General features: G+C 43.4%; 1 protein-coding gene across 1 annotated transcript; it reads right to left on the reverse strand.

Annotated features, from left to right (window-relative positions):
- Positions 1–6,282: 6,282 nt before the first annotated feature.
- CLDND1 (claudin domain containing 1) lies at positions 6,283–14,819 on the reverse strand. The gene is made up of 6 exons (XM_030468291.1): positions 14,753–14,819; positions 14,048–14,223; positions 9,834–10,134; positions 8,469–8,576; positions 8,013–8,150; positions 6,283–7,920 (listed from the first exon to the last, which is right to left on the reverse strand). Exons 3-6 carry the CDS (start codon positions 10,120–10,122, stop codon positions 7,700–7,702), a joined length of 756 nt encoding a protein of 251 aa, XP_030324151.1. The 5' UTR covers positions 10,123–10,134; positions 14,048–14,223; positions 14,753–14,819; the 3' UTR covers positions 6,283–7,699.
- Positions 14,820–15,250: the final 431 nt, after the last annotated feature.

Raw genomic sequence — 15,250 nt, forward strand, 5'->3', positions numbered from 1 at the left:
GATGACCCAGGGTAGAGAGCGTGACAGAAGCAGACAACAGGAACAAGAGCTCCATTATCCCAGACTGCACTACGCAAACCTTTCACCACAAATTAAGATCTGATTTTTCATTCTGTAAACACTGGATGCAAAGAATTTAAATGATAAGCTAAGCACCTGAGAGAACAGAGGCAGCAGCACCCAAGCCATGCTAAAAAGGGTGCCAGTGCTTGAAAGGCATTCAGGGCCATAGGTACATGACTGAACACGTTCCTGTGCCCAGCATTTCCAATTAGCTGGCTTTATGTTTCCGGTCGCACCCAGCTGGGTGTGTAACTGGGATGTGGACAGACTTAAGGTCTTCCAAGTAGGGCTCAATGTGTTTATTCATTGTGATAAAAGAAGCTGTGAAAGAGGTAGAAGAGAGAGCGAAAGGGAGAATCAGTGCAGGAGCTGGGAGAAGGAAGCAGAGACACAGAAGAGGAATAAAAAGTCTGTTGCATGGATTATGACACTCCTGTCAACTCCCAAAGGTGGATGGAGGTAAGCCACACCTGTCTGCTCCAGAACAGGTTTGACTTCCTCTCTCTGTGACACTACACATTTCCTGGTGCTCCCTATAGAGGACAGCCCCAGATGCAATAGTCTGCTGCAAGCCCAGACCAGCAGGGGAACTCCCCAAATATCAAACACCATGCCTGCTATGACATGGTAAATACATAGTGAGTGCTGTTCCTGGACAGGTCTGCAGTGGCTCAAGCAGAACAGTGAAGCTGCTCCAGAACCTGCAACCCACTTTCAGGAACTGCTCATTTCCCACTGCAGCCAGTGCTCCAACTGCCTCCTCCTGACACCCAGGCTCCTCCTGCCTCACCTCTCACTTCAGCACTGGGCGGCAGAGACCACTCTGTCAGCAGCATCGTGCTACTGACACGATTTGTGATGTCCTCCTCATTTGTGGACAGTTAATCACCTCCCAGAACTTGACCTTTAGAGAACCCAAGCAGCTCTAGCACTGAGCAGGCGCTGTGATTTTGTACCACTGCTGCTGTTGTTTTGCGTGCAAGTAAACATCAAAATGCAAATCAAACCTAGCTGGTAAAATGGGTCACTTGAGTGCAAGACAAAAGGGATTTGTTTGCAGGAAACTACTGCAACAGCCCCAGAAAGCACGCAGAAAGCAGAGCTTATTTCTGGTGAAGACACCCCCTGGCCCCCCCTTTCTCAACCAACGCAGTTTAATTAGAGTTGGAGAAACAACCTAAGTCACAGGAATCACAAAATCACCCACAGTTTGTTTAGATTAGGGAATCAGCAGTAGTAAAGTAACACAGTCCATGGCTCAGCCCCAGGAAGAATTTGGAGAGGCTCTGGAACCAGGTCTCCAGCGTCTGCTATCAATTTTGCCTACAGGTCAGGAAGGCTCTGCAAGAGCTGAGGCACCACAGAAAATCAGCACCCAGTCTGCACTGCCACTCCAGCACACTCCTGGTCTCATTCAGCCAGCACTCCAAAACACATCAGTTTGGTGTTTAACTGGTGGATTCCATCAACAATTAAATCAATATTATCATAAACATATTGGTCACCTTTGATGTTCTTTACTTGAGTCTGTCACAGCCAAATCCTCTGACAATGAGGGAGGTTTCTGGGTGAATTTACACAGAAACCATTTAATGTAAAAAGGTACTGCCATGGTCATTTTGCTAACAGTGTCAGCTACCAGACTGAAACCTCCCTGAAAATCAAATTAGCTATAGGTACAAGCCTTCAGCTTTGCCTCAGAAGAAGCAAAACCCATCATTCAGTGCAGTTCTGATTCAGTAGCTTAGCCCAGGAGCATACTCATGGCACATCACAGTTGGGCGCTGCATGGAAGGGCTCTAATCACACTCACTTGAGGCAGTGCAAAGGATACGATATCCTAACACATGAGTATCCACCACTGAGCTTATGGAAACCTGGTATGGAAACCTAATGGGACACTGGCAAACAGCTACATTCTCTCCATCAGGAAGAGTCTGGCCTGGTTCCTCTAGGCAGAGAGCCAAAAAGAGGGTGGTTCTTCCACAAAGAGACCACATGCTCCTTCCTCACAGGGTTTTTCCATCTTTTTAACAACAGCAGCATTGTAGTATAACCCTTTTATCACGAGGATGATAAAAAAGTGAAGTTGCAGCAAGGAATAGTCCCTCAACCACAGGTCAATCAAATTAATGTGCAGCAAAATACTTAAATGCATTCAGCTGTGGAAGCCTATTGGAAAAAGGACAGACTAAAGGCCCAAGCACATGGTAGGTTGTAACACAGGACAGGAGTTCTTGCTAACAAAGTGCTCTGGGAACACTCCCTCATTAATTAATTTTTGAAAGGCTACTAAGCATCTTTGGATCACTCTTATTTCTAAGAGTACTCCAAATTTTAAGAAAAGATGCATGCCTGATAGTGCAAACTACCCTAAATTACAGATATAATGGGTAAGTACACTAAAAGGTTACATTTGTAAGGTTTCCTCTTCTCAGATATACCAATGACACTAGATCATAATCTTTGCAAACATCACACTAACAAAGATAATATTCTAAAACCGCTTAATGTAAGAAACTTTAAAAGATGCAAGTGAAAGATTTGAAAAAGCTGGCAAAAGAAAAGTGGCTATTAAGAAACCCATCAACCTTTAATATTTTTTTTTCAGGACAGCTTTGATTAAGCAGTAATTAATTTTGATTAAATAAAAGGTTCTAGTTTTCTTGAAAATTTTCAGTTTTCACCTCAGAAAACCCAAAGCTAGAGAGTTCATAGAATCATAGATGCTTGGATCCTCTGCAGAAATGAATTATCATTTACTTCAACCTTGCCTGTACACAGAAAGCAGAGAGACATCTGACATTCATTGCTCTAACCAAATCAATAAACAAAATACTGCCACTATGGTTATTTTTAAAAGTAGGAATTCTAGAAGGGAAGAGGAGAAAGGTGAGTGGAATACATTATTTCTGTCAGATTTTTTTCAGTAGTCATTGGTTTGCATAGAGGCTTGGCACGAGAGGTGCTCATTAAGTGTAATTCCCCATATGGCTGTTATTGCCATACCCAGATAACTACAGTCTTCCAGTTAAGAGTAACCATTCTCCAGCCGTCATGTATCTTAATATAACTTGAACACAGACTTCACTTTACACCCTGTAGTTTTGAAAGCTGTTGTTTAGAAATACATGGCAAGAGTTAATATTCCATGGCAGTGATAAACATTCAATCTTTTCATTTTTTCCTATTAGAAGCCAGGTTATAAAAAAACTCTGCAGCACAAAACTCTAGTCACTGGGGGGGGGGGGGGAAACACCCCAAAAAAGCAAAATAACAACCCAGGTTCAAGATGTTATCCTCTGTTATGACGATCTGCTGACGCAGGAAATACACACAAACAGAGGTGTGCAATTAGCCCAAGATGGCAAGGACAAGCTGCTGAAATTCCAGATTTTTCTCTTCTGAGTAGCAGGCACTGTTTGAGTTTCAGGTATACACGATGCTACCAAGCAGAGAACTTTTTGGTAGTCATTGCCTTGAACCCCAGAATGACAGCACTGCAAGACTGCAACCTGGTAAATAACACATAACCACCAGTGACAAAAAAACCAAAACCAAAACAAAACCGAACAAAACAAAAACAGCAACAAAAAAAACCTAAAAAAGCCCAACCACCTTTATCAATATATACTTCAGAGCATTTTAGATGAGGGGAGAGCAGTTATTCATTATCAACACAACAAAAAGACTTCAACAGACATTCCATGAGGGAAGGACCACCTGTCCAGCACACAATCCAGGACAACTAGGCTACCACACATAGTTTCTGGTATGGTGACAGATAAGAAGTCCCCCTTGGGTCATCCAAGGCTCTGGTTTCATTTGCACCCACAGCATAATACTCCTTTTGTAAATGGCAAACTGTCCATTTTGCACAACAAAGCAATTTTTTGTTTGCTCAATACTGCTTTTTTTATTATTTAAAGTAAAGGAATGGGACTGACTTATCTCCAGTTTTCAGCAATCTCTCCCCTTATGCCAGAGGGAGTCCTTTTGACAGCCACCATAAGGAAACCCATCTTTGCAGTTTCATTGACCAGCCCCTTCCCAAAGCCATTTGGAGCAGAGAGAACAAGAAATACGTCACTTTGAGGAAAAAAAAAAAATAAAGGCTGCTACCTCTGCAGCTTTCTGCTAGTCCTCCTTTCCTAGAGGTTTCACTGGATAAACAGCCCAAGCCTGTGAAGAAAAAACTTCTCATATGGGGGCATGCTTTAAGGACAAATTCTTCTTGCCCACCTCAGACTCAGGGGCAGAACCTTTAGGGGCTTTTCATAAAGGCAAGAGGAGATGGTAGTGGATGACCAGCAGCTGGCCTTTACTATGGTGACTACATGGCACCACACGGTTCACACTGGATTCCTGGGAGCTTAGTCCCATCTGGCATCAAGAGCCCTTGATTCTCACACTCAGCCTGATGGGATTCCAACTCCTCCTCTTCCTTTGATATGCCTTCTCTTTACCTTCATGGATCCATACGGCAGTGCTGGAGATGAGTAGCATTTTCCCTGTGCACACAGAACCACAAGGGCATCCCTTTTTATTTTCCACAGATTTTGATCTCACTGTATCTGCTTATCCCTCTCTCCAACACTGAACCAGCACCACTAAACATCTCTCAGGGTCAGACACAGAAGACAGAGGAAGACAAATCAGCCTCTGACCTCACTGCTTTCTTTCGGAGTTTGGAGAACTCTTCGCTTCTTTAATCAAGGGAGTCTACATTTGCATATGTGTATGTGACCACAAACATACAGACAGGTCTCAAGCTTCTCTTAAAAGCAGCCAACATCTGAATGTGGTGTGAGGATGTGTTGGTTTGAAGGCCCTGTACCACACATTCTGGATCAAGATCAGTCTCATCATCAGTTACTGTGCTTAACCATCTCTTTTATGGAAATACTCCATCCTCAGTGTCTACTGTTTTTCTGTTGTCCTTCAACACCATTTAGTGGACCCAAGCCAGCAGTCTTAGAGCTCTCCCTGTTCCTTTTACATCTACAGCAAAGCACACAGTTCCAAAGCAAAACAGCTACACACAGACACATCACCCCAGAAAACAGAGGGCTAGCCCTCTTCCTGTATGAAATCTGCTTCTTGCTGAAATCCATTCTGACAAAAAAATCTTTACAACATGAATGAAGGTGAAAAAAAACCAACCCACCAAAACCCTGAAAGGTAATCCTTGTTTTAGTTAAATAGTCCAAATCACAGACCAATTAAAGCCTGTTTTCATCATTTCATCATTTCAGGGCAGAGAAAACCAGCAGCATTTATCTGAGACACAGACAAAAGTAAGCAATCTTGGTTTTGCTGATACGTAAGACGATCAGGAGAGGACTGGCAGAAACTCTAACATTCCATTTTCTCTCCATAACAATCCTTCTTTTGGAAGGAAGAATGTTAATGTTTAAAAACTGAAATTTACTCTTCATAAAAATAGCTGTTGATAAGAAAGAGCAAGCATACTGGATTCTCATTGCTCAGATTAAAACAAGATACATTTACTTGCCAGTTCCTGAAAAAAAAAAAAAAAACCCAAACAACTACATAAAATAAGCAGTAGTGCTTACTCTTAATGAGCAGAATAACACTTTCCAGTCCTTTTGACCTGAGCTGAGGCTTTTGTGCCACAGTAATTCTGACAAATGAGTAAAACTGAGCAGTTAGGTCTCATCTACCCAATCAGAGATAGTCTCTGAAAAAGCACCACAAAGGTACATAACAGCAGTAGCACTGAATTTCCATTTACTCTCAGATACAGCACAAAACTACCACATTCCTTCTCACACAGTTAGAACTGGCCCAGACACTGTGGAGAGGGAAAGCATGTGTTTTAGGAGAAAAGGTGAAAAATTACTCAACAGCAGGAGAAAGGATTGTCTTCAATGGCTCACAGCTGCTTCTTCAGTCATCCTGGTTTTCACCATCATATTTGTTTCATTTTGTAAAGATACCAGTGATACTATAGGGAGAAGTAAGTTGATCACAAACATGATTAAAAAAAATAAAGTTGTACCAGCAGATACCCCTAATCTTCAGGAAACTGAAGAGACAAGAGCTGCTTGCTAACCAGGCAAACACAGCCTGGGTAGAAGCATCTACTGAGAACAAAACAAAACAAAAAGCCCACCAAAACACTTAACCACGAGATAAAAATGCATATTTCTGTGTCATTCTCGTTTACAGTATCTCAGAGTCCTTGACATCACAGACTTCCTCATTTTGTTAGGATTTAATGCTTAATATAAAAACTTTTAGAAGAAATGAGTAAGGAAAAGAGGGAAGTTAAGGCCTCAGAATGAAACAATTTAATCTAGAAAACAACATTAAGACAAGACATGTTACCCAGTCTGGCTTGAGTTGCAGTGATTTACAAGAAATACATGAAGTTGTGAAATAATTAGAAATTATGGGGTCGTATGTCTCCCAGTGATGAGCTGGAGAAAGTTTAGTTAGGAGTAGTCTTATAAATTAATAAAAAATATCTAACCAAACATCTTTGTTTCTGGTGTCATTTTCCTGTAAACAGCAAACAATCTAGATGCTGGCTTTTCTTTATAAGTAAAATTCACTTCAGACCATTCCCTCATCCTCCCATCAGATTCATCTAATTCTGAAAATGTCTAGGGTTTTTTTTATAATTGTTTCATTTAATCAATAGGCTTGGGACAAGATGAGTATAGAGCAGCACCTTTTAAAAAACCCTGTTGAGTGCTATACAGGATAAATAGGTGAGTTTTTAAAAAAGTTAAGTTTATATATGTACAGATAAACACATACACTAAATTAAAAACTTGTGAGGGGTCATTTTCGACACAACCAGCAAGAGGGAAGCCTTATTTCACAGCAAAAAAAAGCACCACAAGTTAAAATTACAGTGCACAATCACATGCAGTGCAGATACCAAACTAGCCTGGGTCCTGGAAGCAGTGTAGCTAGAGCAGCACAAAGCTCCACATAGGTCAACTTACCCACTCCTGGGCAAGAGCAAGTGCTGAGTCAGCATTCAGGATGCTGTGCTGTGCAGACACTCCCACAGCCAACTGCTCTGCCTATACCAGTTTTGGCAGAAGGTAGGAAGCTGTGAGGAGACCCAAAGTGAAGCCACAGGACTGATTTAGCTACAATATTTCCATAACAAGGTTTTCAAGTTCCCTCATGTCTCTTGGGTGGTCTCCACAGTCACTGGCCTGCTGGGGTAGCAGACCAGCAGACAGCTCCTCATTATTTATTATTTGTGCACTGCAGTCTCCATTCTTTCCTACCTGCTTCTTTTCCTATCTCTTCTACCCCACAATACCACTTGTATTTCCTCCAGGCTGAAAGGGTAGTAAAATTAGGAAGGGACACATACATTTAATCAAGGGGACAGTCAACAATCAAATGAAGCTTAAAAAATAATACTTATAAAACCAATTTAAAAACGTGTTCGAGTTCTGCAGACTTCTGGCAGAGTTTGGTCATTTAGCCCAGAGGTCTTTGTCTTCAGGGTCCACAGGCTAAATTGTCTCAACTGGCAAGAACCACGCATTACAAGGTAAAATTCCGACCAAAAGGAAAAAAAAAAAAGTAGTAAGGGTTGGGGGAGGAGAGGCTGTAACATGGAAACCTAGTACTCTGTTAGCAGCACTTATGCTACACGGTATGCTTTCAGGAGAGTGAATTCCTTCCTGTTGGTACGAGCTGCCCAGATGAAAAGAGCAGCTGCCATAAACTGCAGAGGTGCTGAGACACAGGCCAGGCAGAAGGACCAGCCAAATTCACCCCTCACATCATCAGGCAGGGGCAGCTTCTTATGGAGCAGCTCAATCCCAGCTACATAGCAGCCAACCAGACCCAGTGTACAAAGCCCTGGGGAAGGAAGCAGCAAAACACAATGAGCTCACCCTTGAAGTGTTCTGGAGGAGGGTGTTGGGTAGGGTGTTGGGTGGCAGGAGACCTACCTGCTAGGAAATGTAGGACTCCAGTGGCAATGGCAGGGTAAAGGCTGCGGCAGGCACAAGCGCAAAGCCCAATCAGAGCCCCAAAGCACATAAGGCCCAGGCTGACAAAGGGCAGGAGAAACTGCAATCGCCAGAGATCTGCACATGAAAAAAAACCACAAAACAAGTTTGTGGAAGATGTGCTAGAAACTGATCTTCTCCCATCATCTTATATGCCTTTCTACTCCCACTACTTCATTAACTCCCAAATTCTTTCACTGCATTCATGGGCAAGGAAAGCACTTTGAATTTTCCTTTTTAACTTTTACCTACAGGCTGTGCTACTGGGAAGAGTGAAGGGAAAAGAAAAAAAACAAAACAGAACAAGACACAGATGCTTCACTCTCTAGTGACTGTATTTGAGAAGCGTCTTTTGTCATACTACTTATTCACCTGCTAGGAGTGAAAGACACTTACAAGTTCGATTCAGATCCGTGCCACTATTGTGATTTCCAGGCTCTACATACTTCTCCATAAACTGATCAGAGAGGGAAAAACTGATACAGTTTGTAGTCATATCCATTTCTGGGAATGGGAAAGAAAAAAGAAATAGGGAAAGAAAAAAATACCATTAGGTGTCTCCCTCCCACTTGCCTTTGCCCCTCCAATTCCTCCTTTCCCAACCATTTAAGATGGGAAGCTGCAGAGAGGGAAAAAAAAAGAAAAAACATTTTAGAGAAAAATATTATCTGAAATTAGATTTGTAGGATGCCTTCAAAATGTAGTTAGCATGAAGTAATTACTACAATGATGGGCAGCATTCTAACATGCAGAATCTTCCAAGTTTACTTGGGTTACCCATAAAGAACTCTGCTATGTTTGACAGACTGGGAAAGAAATGTGGCATATGATGCTCAACCATGGTGCCACATACCCTCATGCTCAGAGTCCTGTAACTGAGCTGTGTTTGTCTCCATGTGCAGAAAGTGGTATCTTTCCACAGCACTCAATTCAAGAACAGGATAAAAAGGACTATTCAAAAAACAGAAAATATTTGCATTTAATATTAACTTTCTTCCCTTTTACCCCCCATTTTTCGCTTTGAAAATGCTATTTAGCAGGGTGCTTTAAATGTCTTTCAGAACAAGTGTTTTAATTTTAAAAAACAAAGAAAAGTAGTATTTCAAGTAATGTTTTTCTCCAGAAAGTGTTTGAAAGTAAATTTTTTTCAAGAGGACTCAAAATGAAGGGCTTCACACACAATGCCTTCAAAATCTACTCTAAAGCTATTAAAATAATTTCTCACCACATTTTTGTATCCCTCAGTCATTTTGGAAAAGAAAAGAATACAAATATTTCATTCTATACCCAGCACTACAGTACAAGGAGTGCAAAATACGCTGATGCCACAGTGGGACATTTGTGACGTGAGCAAAATGAACGACTACTAAAAGGAACAAGCACCCCCTTCATAACGTAGCAACTTTATTGCATTGCTGGATCCCAGGACCACTCCTAAAACAGTGACTGGCAGAGCAACAATAACTGTATCCCTAGTAGGACAGCAGATGCAAAAGAAAATGAAATTATACCAAGTTAAATTTAGATCAAGTATCAAGTGTCAAATCTAGAGTCTGGCAGCCACAGAGCATGTGAGCTTTCACTTCTTTTCACTTCTGTCAAAGCTTAGGCTTTAAAAAACAAACAAGGCAGACATCAACCACAAGCTCGAAATAAACCTTCTGAAGAACAAGCTGGCATGAATATGTTCTGAGGAATTCTGAAGTTAGAACACACACCACCCTAAGCAAGCTAGAGAAGTGTTAAATGCTCTGGAGATACCTGGTGGGCTGTACCAGTGAGAGTTTTTGGGTACAGTGATACACCTTCGCCACAGCCCAACTGTGCCATTGCAGCGGAAAAGCGCATCTGTGTACGTCTTCTCATCTGCCTCTTCGCTGACAAACTCCTCCCAGATGCTCCTACCAGCTTCACTGACATTCTCAGCTGGGGACAGGGTGTGGTATTCGTACCAAAAGTCAGTGCCAATGGAAGCTGCCATATAGATGGTGGAGATGAGGCTGAGAACACAGGCTATGACTAGCGCTGTAGCAAAACGGTTATCCATCATTGCACGCTTGCGCTGTAAGGAAAGAGAGGGACAAGTGAGCAACTCCTCTGACAGCAAACACAAAGGTATCCTACCACTGTCAAACTCGTGATATCATTACTCATAAACAACGTCCCTCCAGGATATTCACGTCTTCCTTCTCCATCATGTTGGAATCCAAGAAACAAGCCTACAGTACTAGAGTCAGGAGCCACTGGATTTGATAGTTCACAGTTTACTGCCCTTCTCCTCCCAACCACACTGCACTGGCTGCTCTCTCTCTGACACAGCAACTGACAGAGCAGTAGCAGCCCTGTCCCCAAAGCAGATGGCACAGCTCACTGCCACTAATGATCCTGATCACAGGGAACCACAGAGAATCCATCCACAGCGCCTAGCCAGAAGACTTATCTTTCCTTAAGAGATTACCAAGGGTTGATTTTATTTTTAGCCTGTCATCTCATACAGCTTTCACAGCTTGTATTTACACCAAAGAACCACAAACATGCCAAAAAACCTCTTCCAGACTGTTCACAAAGGGCAGCCATGCCAAGGTGTCAGAATGCCTTCAGGGAAGAAGAGAACACTAGAGACAGAAGACAAAGGAAAGACTGAAAAACAAATTTGTAAATTACAATAAATGCTGCAATAATTCCACAACTTATACCGTGGTACTTCTGAAGAACTAAAAGAATGAAGGGTGGGTGCCCTGCTCTGTGGGAACAAGATGACAAGAGCTTTCAAAACTGAAAGGTCTTCATGTGCTGGCATGAGGACCTTGCTCTGGCTCCCTGTATTAGGGATCACTTATGCCCTTTGTCAGGTCACACTCACAAATGGCATAAATTCAGAGTCATGGGAAAACACAAATACCACACATGCTTACGCTCATGACAATGCTTTTATCAGTAACTACTAATATGGGGAATGTTTTGCAGATAGTGCAATGCATCAGAGGACTCTCAGATGCCTGTTCAGATGCATTTGCTGTGCTTGATTAAATTTATGGATTATGATGAATCAAGCTTGATGCACTTGCCAAAAAAAAACAAAACAAAAAAATACCATAAAATAAATAAAACATAAATAAAACATAAAATAAATAAAATAAAAATCAATTGGAGTTAACTCAGCAGCTAGAGCTAGTCTAGTTATATGAGCTACTATCTAATCAGCTCTTGTCTGTTGTGTGTTCTACCTCCCTTCTCCCACATACTTTGATCAAAATATTTTGGTCTAATTTCTTCTCAGCTGAATGAACCACAACTGGAAACAGCAAATGCTTTAGAACACAACATTCACAAGGAAAAACAGGAGAGCTCAAGTCAGGCCTGCCAGAAGTATAAAACAGGGTGAAAATTAAAACAGGGAGTTTCAAAGGCACCGATAGCTGCTGCTAACAATACCCTTTTTATCTTTTCCTCCTCTCATCTGCTCCTTTATTTGGTTGAAACTGGATAACAGGGTTGGGGAGGAGAGATAATGTGTATCCATATCATCCCTTATGCTTAATTTCCATATTCAGGACAGGCTATTACAGGGAATATGCTTCATTTAACTGCATCCTTAGCAACGAGCAAGAATAGAACCATATTTTTTTGTTAGCTGACAAGCTGTACCCACTTAAAATACTGCAAAGTTTGCATACCACAACCGTACTTCAATAATAATCTACAAGTTGTGAAATTTTAAAAGCTAGGACAAATACTGAGAGGGAGAAAACATAGTATCTGGGCTTATTTACCCAGCAGACACAGAATCAAGTCTAGACTTGAAAGCAAATACTCTGCACAGTGTTTAATTCCCAGTTATATACTTCCATTCTTCTTCAATACCCTAGCACTTAGCTCAAGGTGCACAGGACACTGGATGAGCAGCACAGGGAGTGAGGAAGTTGCTGTATAGGACTGATAACATTATTCACCCCCTCCCCTCACCAAGCTTCTCACAAAAGTGAGCAGGGCAGGCAGCATCAGAGCCAAAGCTGTGCTGCCCGGCTCCTGCCCAGCTGAGCTCAGAGCTGAGCAGATCCTCTGGGAACTCACTCTCAGGGCAAGCAGCAGAACAAGCTGGTGAGCAGGCTGGTCTGGATTTTCCACTATACTGCAGTCACATTCACTGCAAGAGTAACTCTCTGCAACAACTATTCTCTTTAGAAAGGGCTCTCTATAAGGAGGAAGAACCTACAAGCTCCACCATCAGAGTAGTGTCTGGCAAAAAAAAAAGAGCAAGACATTATTGGGACACTAGTTTGCCACTACTTCTTTTTAATATAACTGGTTATGATAACAAAGTCCAATCAGCTTTGTATCCAACACAGCGAAAGAAAGAAAACAACTGGCTCCAAAAATCTTACTTTCTGATACAGCATCCCTTCTGCCAAGTGCAGAAGCCCAGTGCTGGAAGTATCCCCACCAGAGCATCAACCACAAACTTCTGCCCAGCCTTCTGTGTGCTTGGCAGAATCAATGTCAGCTGGAAACCGAGAGAAGTTCACAAGCAAAATGAAGGGTTAAACATCAAACAGTACATTAGAGCACTGTCCAGTGTTCATCACCCACTTGACAGAAGGGACACGGCTACCAACTGATGTTCAATCTTTGCAAGGCACAGCTCCAGAGAAGGGTAGAAAGCAGCTGAGGTGGCTACAGACCCCAAAATCTAATGGGTGGCTTTGTGTGGCATTTGTCCTGGAAAAAACACACATGGATTTTCAGTATGTACAATTCCAGGGCAAGGCTACACCCCCAATTCCACATAATAAAGGTCTCCTAAGTGCTTTTGCTTAACATTTCAACTACTTACCAAAGAGATGAAGAGCTCAACAACACTATAGGCAAATTTTGAACTAGAATTTCTTTGTGACATGGTGTAGTATGCTTGACCACCCTGCCCATTCACCATGTATACCCAATGCATTTTCATTTAAAGCAGACACCCCCCACTTAAACAAGCTGCCCTTTGTGTTAAAGAAAGGAATCATCCTTCCAGCCCCTGGCAAAGCTCAAAGGGATACACTAATAAGCATACTCTGTAAGAAATAGCTATCAGACAAAACCATGAAGAAAGACATTGCATGCTTACAAGCTTATGCCATACTCTGTTCCATGCAGAACAAGATGTATAGGGTACCTAAGAGTATAAAAATAAGCTTACTTACAAAAAACAACATTACAGCTACCAAAGATGACATTAATTATAAAAATTGCTAACAAACAGAAATACTTTGCCTTTATAAGATGTCAGAACCTTCACTGGTTTTACAAAAGGCTTGTTCATACGGAACTGCCAGAACATTTTAGTCTAATGGTGGAAGCTATTTCAAACACATTATGGCTGAAACTAAGCAATGAATATAACACACAGCAGTAGTAAACAGGCACTCAAGCAGATTTTTTTAAGAAGTGAGACTATAAAAATTTCAAAGCATCAGCTCAGGAAACAGAAGGCAAAGGCCAAACTAACAGTAGCACTGAAAGGAATGACCAGGTGTATGCACTTCATAGAAGGGGGAAAAATAAAGTGCAAGTCAGTGGAGCTGAACAAGAAAAACCACAGAATAGCACAAAAGCAAGTATTCTGGCAAAATTATCAAGTCAGACTGCAGAACGGATAAACATTTTTAAGAGTTACTGTACCATGGCAGAAGGGAATACAAAAATATGCATATTTTTATGTTGTTACAGCAATCACTCCCTTCAACCAACAGTAGTCCACCACATTTAGGAAACTTCTTTTACCTGATATCACAAAGGAGTAAGGCTGCCTTTGCTGGCATTTTCTCAGAAAACATGCTTGCAATCTGACCACTGTTTGGAAAAGAGAATTGGCAGAAGGCCTTAAAGGTCTAAATGTGGGGAGATGTCTGGCAACACTACAGGACAAGTTCTTCCTTTTAATAAGGGAAACGGAGGATTAGGAAAGAATGCTACCAAACAGTTTTTACCTTCGGAAGTCCTCAGAGCTCCTCAGTATACACAGCTCCAATGATTCCTGGTTACTTCAGAGACAGTGTTGCTTGTTTCCTGGGGTAAGCGTAAAGCATGAAATGCAAACTTTCTATATCCCTTAACTGTTCCATTCATTCAGTTTCTTCAACACCACCAGTTCGCAAAAAGTAACCTAGAAGCAGAAAGCGAACCCAACACTTGGAGACCATTGCTTCATTTTTAATTTATTTACAAGAAATCTCTGAGCGCTACGCATTCAGAAAAAAATACTTAAAAGGGGGAAGGGGGGGATTGGGAAACGACGGCAGGAGCCCTCAGACCAGCACCACCGTGTGCCACAGGATCAATCCAGGAGACAAGGCACCTACCGGGAGTAAGTGACCGTATGAACGCCTCGGCTCCGTACAAACCCGGAGCCCCTCCACATGCAGTCGACGGGGCCGGTGTTTCGGCACCAACTCCGCCCGATCCTTGCCGACTCCCTTCAACCCCCCCCCGCCGCCGCCAGAGCCAGGCCCACCGCACCATCTCCACCGAGCGCCCCCGGCCTCATGGGTGACAACCCAGCCAGGGGGAAAGCAGCCACCCGGAGGAGCCGCCGACTGACAGCGAACCCAAGGAGAGACCCTCAAACCCCCGCACCCAGCAACCGCCCCTCCAACGGTTTTAACCGCCCAGGCCCGGCGCGGCCCCGCACTCACCGCCCATCGCCGCCTCGCACCCCCGGCCCCGCCGCGCCGCTTCCGCCCCGCCGCGCACAGGGACAGGGAAGAGCCCCGCCCCTCTTCCCCCCACTCCCCTTCTGCCCCCCCCCTTTTCCGTGCGGGGCACTCTGGGGGATGTAGTTCTCAAACCTTTCCCCGGGTGGTCATGCCGCTACGGCCGAACGGCATCATGGGAACTGTAGTTCTTCACGGCGCCCCGCCCCCCCACGCCGCGATGCCGGCTGGGAGTTGTAGTCCCCGCATCCGAGGCCGCCAACCTTCACACCCTTCGACGCCCACTGGCTTCCCCGGCGCCCGCCGCTGCGCCGCCGGCCTCGCCTCCTTCCATCTGCCCCCCACCGTGTGTCCGCAGGGTGCCTGGCGCCTCTCCGCCTCAAAGCAGGGCTCTGCCGCTGTCACAGGCCCAGCTTGGCTCCTGCAGGCCTCAGCACCACGCCTTGTTCTGCCTTCTTCCAGCGTGAGGCCTGGCGCTGA

Source organism: Calypte anna, chromosome 1 (genome assembly GCF_003957555.1).
Source record: "Calypte anna isolate BGI_N300 chromosome 1, bCalAnn1_v1.p, whole genome shotgun sequence".
Classification (NCBI taxonomy): domain Eukaryota; kingdom Metazoa; phylum Chordata; class Aves; order Apodiformes; family Trochilidae; genus Calypte; species Calypte anna.

What these genes read in the sequence shown, in the direction of transcription:
- CLDND1 (XM_030468291.1), bottom strand. Translation starts at nt 10,122, where the DNA reads ATGATGGATAACCGTTTTGCTACAGCGCTAGTCATAGCCTGTGTTCTC. An exon ending in CACGGATCTGAATCGAACTT is followed by an intron (nt 8,151 to 8,468) that starts GTAAGTGTCTTT and finishes TTTCATGTGCAG; the next exon opens with ATCTCTGGCGATTGCAGTTT. An exon ending in AGTCCTACATTTCCTAGCAG is followed by an intron (nt 7,921 to 8,012) that starts GTAGGTCTCCTG and finishes TTCCTTCCCCAG; the next exon opens with GGCTTTGTACACTGGGTCTG.